The sequence below is a fragment of the Pollachius pollachius genome (assembly GCF_949987615.1).
Source record: "Pollachius pollachius genome assembly, chromosome: 9".
Lineage (NCBI taxonomy): Eukaryota > Metazoa > Chordata > Actinopteri > Gadiformes > Gadidae > Pollachius > Pollachius pollachius.
This window is the reverse complement of record NC_136942.1, coordinates 8,570,143-8,582,998: the sequence shown is the minus strand read 5'-3', so window position 1 is coordinate 8,582,998 and position 12,856 is coordinate 8,570,143. Positions and strand designations below refer to the sequence as shown.

Here is a 12,856-nt window from a genome sequence, read left to right as displayed (position 1 = left end):
CACACACACACACACACACACACAGCCACTGGCTCCCCGGCCGCAGTGTGTATCCATGTGTTGGAGTGATGTAACGCTGGCCCTCTGGTGACTACGGATGGCGGTGTGTGCCAGGCTTTGCGGAGTGGGCCAGTCGCGGAGGTGCAGGCGACGACAGCGACAAGGAGGCCAGGATCAGCCGGTCAGCGACTCTGACGTGGACATGGACGATGAGGAGGACGAGCGGATCGTGGGCCAGAAGCAGGCCGCCGGTGGCTGCGGCGGCCTCGACTGCCAGGCTGCAGGCTCCAGCGGTGGACCCGGTGACGTGTGTTGTGAACACGCCAGCGGCTGCAGGCCTCAGGGGCAGCTGGGACGGGCCATCACGGGACCTCCAAACCCGCAGTCGCTGCTGGATCTGCCGCCGGAGCTGCTGGTTGAGATCTTCTCCCTGCTGCCCGGGACGGCGCTGCCTACCGTCGCTCTGATCTGCAAGCAGTTCAAGCAGATCCTCAACACCGAGACGATCTGGAGGAGACGATGCGCTGCAGGTAAATCTAGTCTTAGTGTTACTGCTGTCAGTGACCACTTGTTAATGACATGTGTATTCGTAATGTATATGTATCTATGTATTTAGATGCATGTGTGCAATCAAACGACATCAAACACATTCCTTTGTTGCCATATGTACCTGCATAGGATGTGCACCTGTCTCTCTTGTTGACTGTGATCACACCTAACCTAACCGTGAAAACCCTGGCATTATTGATGCAAATCCAGCCATGCATTTGATTTTAGAACGGTACATTTTACTGATGAAACTGTATATTGTCCAAACCTACTCTAGCCCAGATACCATCGTTTTATTATGCTGCAGATGTAGACAACGTTGTAATATGCTAAATCATTTCCTGGTAGCCTCACTTTTTGAATCACATGCTATCTGTTGTTGCTTTGCTCTGTAGAATTTGGCGTGAACGAGGAACTACGTAAGATGGAGGTTGGCGGGGTGTCCAGCCGTGACTTCTATGTAAAATGTAAGCCTAGATTTTAACCTCTCCTCCACTGTCACTGATGCATTAGTTTAAATCAACCCCCAAAAAATTAGTAAGCCTTTTTATTTCACAAACACACACACACACACACACACACACACACACACACACACACACACACACACACACACACACACAAAAGTCCCCCAACAATCTTCTGTTGCCGAGATTAGATAAAATATAATTCAGAAAATGTCTCTTTCGATGTATATATATATTTTTAAATCAACACGTGGCTACCAAGCCTACATGACTGTGATTCTAAAAAGAAGACTTAAGAATACTTAATGAACATGTCATATAAGTATATGACATTTTTTCCATCAATTCGGCTTCAATGCATCAATAAAAAATGTTAATGCAGTCAACTCTTAGCCCTCACCCTACTTTTGTGGCACAAATGTCTAGGTGGTCCCTCAAGTGAAGTCTGGACACTTCATGACCTCCTCCCTGATTACTACTAGCACAAGGACTATAGGGATGTGTAGGCTTTCGTACACTGTATGTAACGTGGCATGTGTGGTCCATACCTTATCACGGTTCATTGTGGGTTGACTAACATGGTTTCGAAGATCTGAAACAAAGGCACGATGAACTCTCTTTGTGGCTAATGATGCGCTTTCTTTTGCAGTGTCGCTATTTCTGTGTGTAGCGATTCTTTACCGTGGATGGCTTTCTTATGACAGGATAGGACAATGAGATAGCTAATGGTTAGCATGCTGTCTATGTGCCTTTTGGGTAGTTTATTGCCCATGTGAGGGCATGGGGTTGGGGTTAATTTGAGGCATGGGAAGCCATTTTGAGCCTGCAATCATGACAAAGGGCTCTGTGCTAATAATACTATACTAATATTCTCAACTAAGGGTCCATACGTTGTTTACACTATAACTTAACACTGCACTTAACTAAACCTGTATTATCTAAATGGTGTTTGTGTGAATACTGTTACAGTGTATGTAGGTCATGTGTTGAGGAAACTGCTCATACTGTAATTATGTCTTTTAGTGCTCCACCCATACAAAAGTGTCCTGGGTCTCTGGCAGCCTGATATTGGCCCGTATGGAGGGCTTCTCAACGTGGTGGTGAGTGACTCACACACCGCTACACCGTGCTCATAGGACACTGTAATTCGCCAAAGGGATTGGACTAACATTCGTGGCACACATATTTCTGATTGGACTGTCTGAATGTGTCTTGCATATGTAACGGTTCATATGATAATGCTTCTTGGGCAATGTGTTTTTTTAGCGGCAGAATTGATAAATCCCAAGTCCGATGTTTTAAAGAAAAAACACTACTTTGTAAAGGATTTTACCAGCTTAGATTGTCAAATCCTCTCTGTCCAGTGTACGTTTAGAATATGACAAACTTATGACTATACGGGCCCTCCATGCAATGTTGTCTCTCCTCTAGTTTGACCCTAGATATGTACCTCACTCTCTCTTGCCCTCTAGTTAAACTTTGTTGTATGGTAAATCTACAACTGGCTATGCTCTCTGCCCTCCTTTTTATCTCTCCATTCATAGCGTCTAATAGATGCCCTTTGAAGTCTTCCTAACACTTCCGATAGCCATGCAACGATCGACCCGATTTGTTCAGATTTAGTCAAACTTGACACATACTACTACTGTATGAACATGTCCAGTTGGAGATTCCATTTAAGGAAGTGGGCAAATATATTTTTACGGCTAACTATATGTATATGTATGAATATATATTTACTCATTAAGCTGAGGCCTTTATCCAAAGTGACTTGCAGCGAATACAGAAACACTACCAGGGATTGACATGACATGGTGGTTCCAGGTGGAGGGGCTGTTTGTGGTCGGCTGGATGTACCTGCCGCCTCATGACCCACGTGTGGAGGATCCCATGAGAAGGAGGCCTCTGTTCCGCATCACCATGTCGGAGGACAAGAAGGCTTCTGTAGAGTGCATGTACGGACACAAGGGCCCTCACAAGGGAGATATACAGGCAAGTCCCTCTGCAGAGCTCTGGCCCAGTCCTGGGGAAGCATGTAGAGCAAACTCACAAAAACATAGGTGTCATGGTCTGAAAATCACTCGAAAATTTGGATTTTTATAGTGTTGGAAAGTACTTAGATATCAAGTTTAAAATGAGTTATAGGCCTTTAAAAACGGCCTTTAAAGTATCTCTAAGTTATTTTCTTTGCTGGAATAAAGCCTTGTGCAAAAATGTCCCTGAATATCCCAAACCCTCCACCCTGATCAATCTGACATATCTCTTTATTTTTCAGACTGTTAAGAAGGATGAGTTTTCCACCAAATGTAACCAGACAGACCATCATCGCATGCCCGGAGGCCGACAGGAGGTAAGGCTGCAAGTTCTGTCCTCCACTGCACCAATAATAGCCATCCACAGACTTAACATGGATGGCTTTCGATAAAGAAACCTCAATGACTGCAAATAATGTTCCACTGTACTTTGCCATTCCTCTGTGTTTAATGTTCAGTGTTTGAAAGGCCCAGTGGTTGCTGCAACACTTCTGTCATGTTTTTAGTTGGTAATATACTATAGTGCTAAATGGCTCATTGGCTCTTGTGTGTATTTTTATGTAGCAGTGTTTCTTGTGCTTAAGTTTACTTGGCTAACAAACAAAGATTGTGTTTTTTGTTAGCAACCGAAGCCTGACTAACGTTGATCATCAAGGAAGTGACGGATATACAGGATCTCTGTTGGCAGAGATCCTGTCATGTGTGTTATGGCACTTCTGATCCATTGTGTGTGTGTGTGTGTGTGTGTGTGTGTGTGTGTGTTTACAGGAGTTCAGGACTTGGTTGGAGGAAGAATGGGGACGGACGCTGGAAGACATCTTCCACGAACACACACAGGAGCTCATCCTCATGAAGTTCATTTATACCAGCCAATATGAGTAGGTTGTTTTTACTTCAATGTTTGTGTGTTTGCCGTTTCTTAAAGCTGTTCCAAATTCAAAGACACCAACATTTCCCGTCTGCAATGAATAAAGCACCATCCTATCATGCAAATATATATTATAGCGAATGTATTGTTTGTTTTTATCTTGCCTTTGATTTGTGCTGTTTTCTGCTGCTGATCGCTGGTACCTGAGTTTCCCTCGCGGGGATTAATAGTTTTGTCTTACCCTGGCCTCCTTCAAGTGAATGATCCCCAATGCCTTGTTTCGATAGCAACTGCCTGACCTACCGGCGGATCTACCTTCCTCCTCCGCTGCCCACTGATCTCCTGAGACCTGGCCTGTTCAAGGGCACCTACGGCAGCCACGGCCTGGAGATTGTCATGCTGAGCTTCCACGGGGCGAGCGCCCGAGCCACCAAGCTCACGGTGAGTTCTGCTTGTTCCTCTTCTGCAGCAACCCATCACACGTCTGGTCAGGGCAGGGAATGTCAGCCAAGTGTGTGTGAGTCACAAAGAGATTGGACACACGGATGATGATGATGATGATAACAAGCTCACCCATTCTCTCTGCCATCATCAAGAATTTCCTGTCTGGAATTTAATTTTCAGTTTATTATTTCAATTAATAAACGGCTATCACTGCAAAACATTAGAAATTCTACAGAGAGGAATTCCTCAGATTCATTCAAATAAAACTATTGGGTCTACATGGCGTGACTCTCCGGGCGTAGTCCACCATGTGATCTGGACGTTGACTCCCTCCCACCCTGCGCACACAGGGAGACCCCAACGTCCCCGCCGGCCAGCTGACCCTGGAGGTGGACCTGAGTCGTCCCGTGGTCCTCCCAGATCTGGAGCGCCAGCGCAGCATCGAGGAGCTGTCCCGCCTGGTCCTAGGAGTGCACGCAGAGGTCCAGAGGGAGGGGCCTGCCCCTGCAGCCTGCCCCCCAGGGGAGGGCCCCCTGGGGGTTACCGGGGGAAACGGGGCCGCCGGGGTCGCCAACGGTGGCACCCCTGCTGGGGTCCCTGAGGGGGGGGCCGCGGGGGAGAGCAGCAGCGAAGCCAGTGGTGGGGCTGAGGCGTCTGGGGCCAGCAGGGGGAGCAGCGCTCCAAGCCCCCCTGAGTCCCAGCCCTTCGTCCTGCCCCTGGGGGTCATGGCCCGCAATGAGGTCTACCCTCGCACCTGCAGGAAGTGGTGGGTCCCAGCTAGGGCTGCATGTTCACAGAAATTTAACAGAAATGTGTGTTCTAGCTGTGGTTATATTCATTGAGTTACTTAACGTTACATTTATTTAGCTGTAGTTTTTGTCGAAAGCGCTTTCAAACAAAGATACAACCTCCACTTTGCAGCGACGTAATCGTATGGTGACATGTTTGATCCTCACTTGTTAAACCCCACTCAAATCCAACCCAAGCTAAGCAGAAAAGGAGTGCGTTCAATGACTCCCGACTCTTACCTTTTTTGCTTTCAGCTTCTACGGGACGGGGCAGATCGCCGGCCACGGCTTCACCAGCCCCGAGCGAACGCCCGGGCTCTTCGTGCTCTTCGACAAAGATCGCTTCGGCTTCATCTGGCTGGAGCTGAAGTCCTTCAGCATGTACAGCCGACTGACGGACCGGCTGGGCCACGCCCACGCCCCCGACATGGAGCGCTTTGAAGCCATGCTACGTAACATGCAGTCGTGGACGTCCTGATAGGAGCAGCGACGCTAGAGCCACCTAGATTAGCCGTGCACTAATGTCTCCGCGTACGTAGCTCGCTCTCTCTCCCCCTGCTCCCTCCTCGATAAACCGCGCGCCACTTTCAAACCCGACCACTATTAACTTTTATCTCGCTGATGCTATCAAAAACAGTGGTTTTACGGTCTCCAGATAGTTAGTGTCCACTGATACAACCTTGCTCTTTCACAACATGTACTTTGAATACTCACCATCTAGACATGACATCCAAGGCTACATGACACCACATTTATTTTGTGCCGTGTTTTCAAGGGAAGAAAGCTTGAACTAGCTGGGGCTGGATCACCATCACGGGTGAATAATGTGAGGACATAGGAGGGGTGTGACTGACAACATGTTGTATTTAATGACGAGAGGTGTGACTGACAACATGTTGTCTTTAATGTCTCTGCCCCGGCATAGCCAGAGTGCACAGAATAGCTTCTCAATAGTTTTGTATTTATTTATTTATTTATTTAATTTATTCCCAGCACAAGACTTGGAAGATAATAATAGCGGAACCAACAGTATGTGCCTCTTGTTATGACATGTACACGATGTACTCAGCACGACGTTTAAAAGGAAGTAAGAGGCGTCCAATGTATTCTGGTCTGTGTTCTATCTAATGGCCCTAGTTAATCGCATGCAGACATTTGTTTTGAATCTAGTTACAATATCCTCACAATCATGACTGCAATATTATGAGGGGATTTTAGGACAATGGTGAGGCTTACTGCTTTGTTCTTAGATTTGTTCCACAGTTTATCACTTATTGATCAAATAGAGCTAATCACGATATATATAAAGAAAACAAAAGAATGCATCTCAGGTGTTTAATACATGACACGTAAGTCCATAACCAATTGATAACTATTTTAATAACTCATAGAGTAATAAAGTGTGCATTATAAAATGTGATTAATTTTATATAATCCACCATTGAAATAGTAGTTTTTGCTATCTTATCTAATTCTGCAACGTGAATTTTGGACATTTTACTGACAAAATATATTGTCTTTTGAAATAGATTTGGCTGGCTTCATACCGTCAAATAGTTATTTGTTTTTTTGTTTAATTTGTAAATGGTGACCAATCCCTAGTGGTGACTGATCGTAAAACACAAGGCGTATTTCAAAGTTCAAAGTGTCTGTATGTCTTATCATAGCCTCTTTAAGCTCTCTGCTCCAAGTGCACTTTTCTGGGCGGCATACTGATCTAAAACCACTAGGAAACACCTTTATAAAAGACCTTGATAGAGAAACTGTGAAGCATTCATGAAATACTTGCAATGTCTAATATAAGCGATGGTCGTTTTAGTTTAGAGTCACATTTACTCAATTTCTGGCTATCTTTGTACGTTTCCCTTTCATTCATTAGCCTTCGGTCTTTAACCCTTGAATGATTTGCCTTCAAACACATGCGTGGTTTCATGGAAAGGCCTGCTTGGGAACACTTGGGAAGTTTGACCCACTGCACTGCTACCATCTGATTTCAGGGAGCGTTTCAGCGTAGAGACCCTCTTCTGAAGTAACTAAGATAACCACTACAAGAAGAACATCTTTTGTCACAGCTGTATGTTCTCTAATAAACTCTGTGTACAGGTAAAAATTCTGGCTTGATTCATCCTTCCTTCTATTATAGGCGGTCAAATAATTGTGTTGCAACAAGTGCTGACACCGACAGCCTACCCCTAAGTCAGTGATAATATTAAAAGAGCATCACGCAATTCTAAAGTATTTATTTATTTCCTCGGGAAATGTAGTGAAATTACTATTATTCAGATTGAATAGTGTAGCTCAACTGCCGAGCATGGCTGTCTGGGGGATGAGTTCGAGCCCCACCGGGACCACCATATGCCAAGAGTGCATGCATTCACGGTAGGAACCTTTTGAATATAATTTGTCAAATGTCATATATTTATCTATTTTAGTTGCCCACGTGGACTCATTAATCTAGGCTACTATATGGCAGATCATCGGACCATAACATTACCATCTGCGTAGGCCTACATATAAGCTTCATGGTAAAGACCTGTGTTTTATACACACTGCCCAGTTTGATCAACAAAATGGCGATGTGTTTTAACAATGCAGAATATCCAAATAACATTTAAATATTTGTTTCATATCTTCTGCATAGCTCTGCACGGCACTTACGTGTTCCACCTACCGCTGTTAGCAGTGAATGTGGCTGTGCTACCGGGCTCAAAGGCGTCCTTATTGGGATGCTACGAATGTGCGTTATTGGCGAGAGGAGGGAGAGGCGGGACTTTCAGTTACAATTCATGGACTACGCATTAAATGCGTCTAGCGGCTAGGGAAGGGGAGGAACTTCCGAAAGAGGGATGTCTATTTCCGATACATGTTTCGGAAATGTTTTTGTCGCCTTCTTCGTTTAATAAAATCAATATTTATCCTCCGTTTTGTTCTTCTTCTTCTTCACGACGTTCTTATTCGTTTTTCTCCGGCGACAGTTAAACTGGCTTACATTACCATTAATACGAATTAAGAGACCGGAAATTGCGTGGCACCATACCGGGATAACGCTACAACGTGGGATCTTATCACAGTCTAGGTCGCTATGGTAGCTCTCGGGAACTCCAGCAGGCGACGGACGAGCCCCACATCTCTCGCGAGGAACGACGCCGTTATCGGAATCTCTACAAACAACACGAGAATTCGTCATTCACACGGTAATATACCCGAATCTATCACGGTACACGCCCGGCGCAGTGGTAACGCCGACACACGGGCTGGATGGAAAGCATGTTTTAGCCTTATGTTTTTTCCAATACTGTGCTATTTGCTGCACTTGAAGGAGACGAGGCCTAGCGGGCTGACCATGATGCCAAAGCCTTGCTTTAGCCGACGAGAATCCGATCACAAATCACATGTTGGCGGGCACGTCCGGGGGCCCATACTCCTCAAACTTCCACCCTAGTCCACTCTGTTTTTATTTCAACACGTGTTCCGGTGTTTCTATCGATCGTTAGCAATGTGCAAATTATTTTGCCATGTCCCCCCCTTAAAAAAGGTCCCCATAATACCTCAAGAGCTAGCTAGGTGGTTAGCATGGCTAAGCTAGAGGCTAGCAGCTAGCTAGGCTGTGTTGCTGCATGAAGGTTTCAGGTTTAGCTTCTGATACTTTAACTGAGTGGGGTTTAGACACACACACACACACACACACACACACTTCTGAAACTGCTATGGATTAATATAGGATACACATCTCTCTTAAACCTGACTGGTGATCAGAAGTATATATTAGTTTAGAGGTGCATTTAAACATCAGTCTGTATTCACATGGGTTGAGATACATAGAGTTTTTCACTTGACGAACCACGTTTCAGTTTTGGATATCTACATCATGACCTTATTTTACCTTTAACCGTAGACCTATTACAACTACCCCAACAGGCTGTCTACTGCCCCATGTGGTGGGAAGTATGCCTAATGTGCATATAAACCAACCAACAGTCAAACCAATTAATACATCCCAGAACATAAACTCTGCAGCAAGCCACCTAAATCACAATATTCCCGATCAAATATTACAATTTATTTACACTATGAAACATTTTCGTGAACAAAAGTACAATGCATTTACTTCACTACTTCAATTACATATATTCAGAAATACAATGTAATTCATTATCTTTTATTAAACCTACAGGAACCAATAGGGATGTTGTTTTTCGAATTTCACATGTTTTGTTCAACTCTCCCAAAACAACTTTGCCCACATTCTGGCTTGATTGTAGTTTTGCTGTCTCAATGGTTTTCTGTCCTCATAGCTGTGAATGATGTCAGAGGGAGACTTGGATGAAATCGTACAAATTACAGTGGAGGACTTCGCTCAGGGCGACCAGAACGGTAAGCGCTGGATCCTAAACAGATAGCTAGGGCTCGCTCATATGTCGTCTTGTTTATCAATTTTCTAACTCACAATATTGACCGTTTATATGATGTCATATTATGATGCCAATGTGAAACTTAAAATTTTACTGTGGACTATTATTTGTAATCGCTGACCGTTTGAAGATAGGACTTATTTTAAATTAATTGGCATATCGCTTGTACGTATTATGTGGACTCAAATATAGTTTTATATTGCATTTGCTATAATGAGATTGTTTGAGTGTCAATTCCCCCCCCCCCCCCCCCCCCCAACAGGAGTAATTCCTAGTGCAGTAAAATTTCTTTGCATGTGATTTTGGTTAGAAATGCTGGAAAATCATGAAGACGATGGAGAAAGGTCCCAACGGAAAAGGAGAAAATTGAGCCCAGAAAACAACAGCCAGGATATATCCTCGATAAGGGTAGGATACCTTGTTTAGCAAAGTGGAATACGCCCTTCAGCTTTTGACCATGTTTGTGTTGATTTATCAATAATATATAATAATCTTCCCAGAGTCTTGAACATTTCATAAAGAATTATTCCAAATGACCAGCGTACAAAGTGGTGTTTTGATCTGCTTCGTTTTTCCTGACAAGCAGCCAAGAAAGTTAACATTTAATAATGATCCATGGCCCAAATATTTGAATGTCTGAAGCATTAAGCGGCAATTGTTTGGTATTTGTACATGATTAACGACCTCGACGACTAATCCATCATTCGATTTAGGTTTGATTACTTGTCTGTCAAGCGGCTAAACATTGCGGCTCTACATTTGGTTTGATCCCCAGAGCCTGTTGAGTTCCCTCCAGTCCACAATCTGCCAGCGTCTCGAGGGCATTGAGGCCAAGCTGCAGGCCGTGGAGGCCTCGTGTAAAGCCTTCGGACGGAAGCTGGACAGCCTGGTGCCCAGTGCTAAGAGCCAGAGTCCCATCCAGGTGCCCATGGTGGCTGGCTCCCCGCAGGGTGCTACCCAGACCTGGAACAAAGTGCGATGGTGAGCATCGATGTGTTCTCTCCTTGTAGGGAACCTCAGTCCCAGCATTGGACGGATCATCCCCTGTGAGGAGCGGTGGGCTGCTGGACACGGTGTAGCGCCCGGGAACCAACTTCAGATTTCTGAGCCCATGCTGTGGTCATGCGCAGGGCAGGAAACGTAACGAAATGTGGATACAGTGAATGTCGGCATAGTTGGGATAAGCCTGTTAATGATGCGAAAAAATAATGATAGCAAAACTAGCAAATTAAGGGACATTTGTCATGCTTGTTTCCGAAATCTTAGCGGATTTATAGTATTTTGTATCCCTTGACACTAGAATAATTTGGGGAGTTGAAATTAAATATCCTTTCGAGCAAGAGCCGGGAATGCACGAATCAGCAACCCACATCCCTTTTTTTATTTATTATTTTCTAACTAGGATTTCTTTATTTTTTGCTGTTGACACCAACTTGAATGACATACTGCTGTGCTAGGTTAACAGCTTATATAACTGCTCCCAGGAAACCTGTGGCTCCAAGTTCACGATGCTATTTTGGGTTAACTTCCTTTAAAGGACCACAGCACCCACAGCATTTTTCTTCTGTTACTTAATGATTGGATCCGTACAATCCGGCTTGATTGTTTCTAATTAGCATAACACAGTGGTTTGGTTATTATTTTTCCCATATTTGATGGGGACATTTGAGGCCATCCTTAAGCATTGATTTAAAAACATTTTGAACAGCGGGTGCTTGTTGTTTCTTGATTGTTTATCATCCTCGTTCTGTGTGTGATGGCTGAGTACTTTAATAACAAATGTCCTGTGCAATCTCTCACACGTCTCCCAATCTTTTTCCCCAAAGTGTTGTTCCACAAACAAACGTGATCGTGAGCAGTGACCGGCCCAAGAGCTCCATCCCGGAAGACAGTCCTCTGGAGAACCTGCTCAGCAAGTGAGTTCCATCCCTGTCCGTGTCTGTTATCGAGTTATACATTGAGTCTCTTTCCAGTCCGTGTCTTTTATCGAGTCATTCACTGAGTCTCTCCTCTGTATGTCTTTTATCAAAGTCATACATTGAAAGAAAACAGTCCAACATTCCTATCTTATTAAAACCATATGGGAAAAAAACAAATAGGAATGTGCAATTGTCTTTGAGATGTGACAACTTAAATACGAACGGTCTCTTTTAGTGGTGCAACGGTTCACGAGTGCATTCACGTGAATAGCGCATTTCGGTATTTACAACATCATTAAGTGTTGTAGTGAAATACGTGTTTTATTTGGTGTTCCGTAAATCCCATTGAAACCGGAAATGTTTATGTTTGGGTGTAGTCTTTTCGCTCGGTTCTCCGTATCAACAATAGGGCTAGAACCGAGCGAAAAGACTACAACCAGCCCCCCTTGCAATGAGCAATGAGACTTCCAACAGAAACCAATGGATTTACAAAATGCCAAATAAAACACGACAGAAAGTGTATTTTGCTACCATACTTGATGAAAAAAAAAAAAGAAGATGAGGATGTCTGCACTGCCTGGGAGAGTGTCAACCCTAAACTCTCCCCAGGCAATGCAGACATCCTGAATTTAAAGTTGTAAATCCAGGGTTAGGGATTATTTACTATCCATGTTAAAAAGAAGAAGGAACAATGCCTCAGATTGCAATTTTTTAAAATATTGACTATGCTTAAAGGAAGCAGGATTATTACCAAATTTTTCACTTTATTTTGTTTTTACACATTTGAAGATTTTATTTAAAGTCACATTTGTCTTGTTATCTTTTTTGTTGGTGTTGATCCGAAAATTATCCGACCTGTGACTCAAAAACAGTGACACGATCCGAACCGTGAGTTTTGTGATCCGTTGCACCCCTAGTCTCTTTGCAATTAACATTTATTCCACTGGGTAGCACTGCTGTCACGCTGTACCTTTACTGCTGAACCCATCCGTGTGTAATGAATAGAGCTCTGTGTTAATTCCTACAGGGTCATGATCAATTTGCACACACAATGGCGGCATAATGGCAGCCGTTTTGTCTATTTCGGCGACCAAGAATGGATGTTTCATTCTCCTCCTTGCCCTGGTTTTATATACCTTATATAGTTCCTTTCTAAACTCTTTTGCCGCCTAAAACAACATCCACTCACAAGGCAGCAACCAGCTCATTGGCAGAGTGGCTTACCCTTACCCACTGTGACTTTCCTCTACCCCCTGATCCGGATTACATTAGAGTTTTAATGTAGCATGGGCGGAGACAAATCTGTGAGCTCATGTTTTATGTGCTCCAACGTATGTGTCTGGCCCACATCCCGTTTCTCCCGATCCAGTGGTTTA

At 44.1% G+C, this 12,856-nt stretch overlaps 2 protein-coding genes across 2 annotated transcripts in view; both read left to right on the top strand.

Annotated features, from left to right (window-relative positions):
* The first annotated feature begins 93 nt into the window (after positions 1 to 93).
* On the top strand, positions 94 to 7,231 carry fbxo31 (F-box protein 31). Its single transcript, XM_079743464.1, has 9 exons — positions 94 to 530; positions 945 to 1,016; positions 2,040 to 2,116; positions 2,841 to 3,008; positions 3,292 to 3,366; positions 3,818 to 3,927; positions 4,205 to 4,358; positions 4,712 to 5,127; positions 5,405 to 7,231. Exons 1-9 carry the CDS (start codon positions 98 to 100, stop codon positions 5,625 to 5,627), a joined length of 1,728 nt encoding a protein of 575 aa, XP_079599590.1. The 5' UTR covers positions 94 to 97; the 3' UTR covers positions 5,628 to 7,231.
* A 1,020-nt stretch (positions 7,232 to 8,251) lies between these two features.
* banp (BTG3 associated nuclear protein) overlaps positions 8,252 to 12,856 on the top strand; it is a 37,228-nt gene continuing 32,623 nt past the window's right edge. The window contains exons 1-5 of the mRNA XM_079743300.1: positions 8,252 to 8,343; positions 9,445 to 9,523; positions 9,872 to 9,969; positions 10,337 to 10,542; positions 11,388 to 11,477. Of these exons, the coding sequence (XP_079599426.1) occupies positions 9,451 to 9,523; positions 9,872 to 9,969; positions 10,337 to 10,542; positions 11,388 to 11,477 (467 nt within the window). The 5' untranslated portion in view covers positions 8,252 to 8,343; positions 9,445 to 9,450. The remainder of the gene's footprint in view (positions 8,344 to 9,444; positions 9,524 to 9,871; positions 9,970 to 10,336; positions 10,543 to 11,387; positions 11,478 to 12,856) is intronic.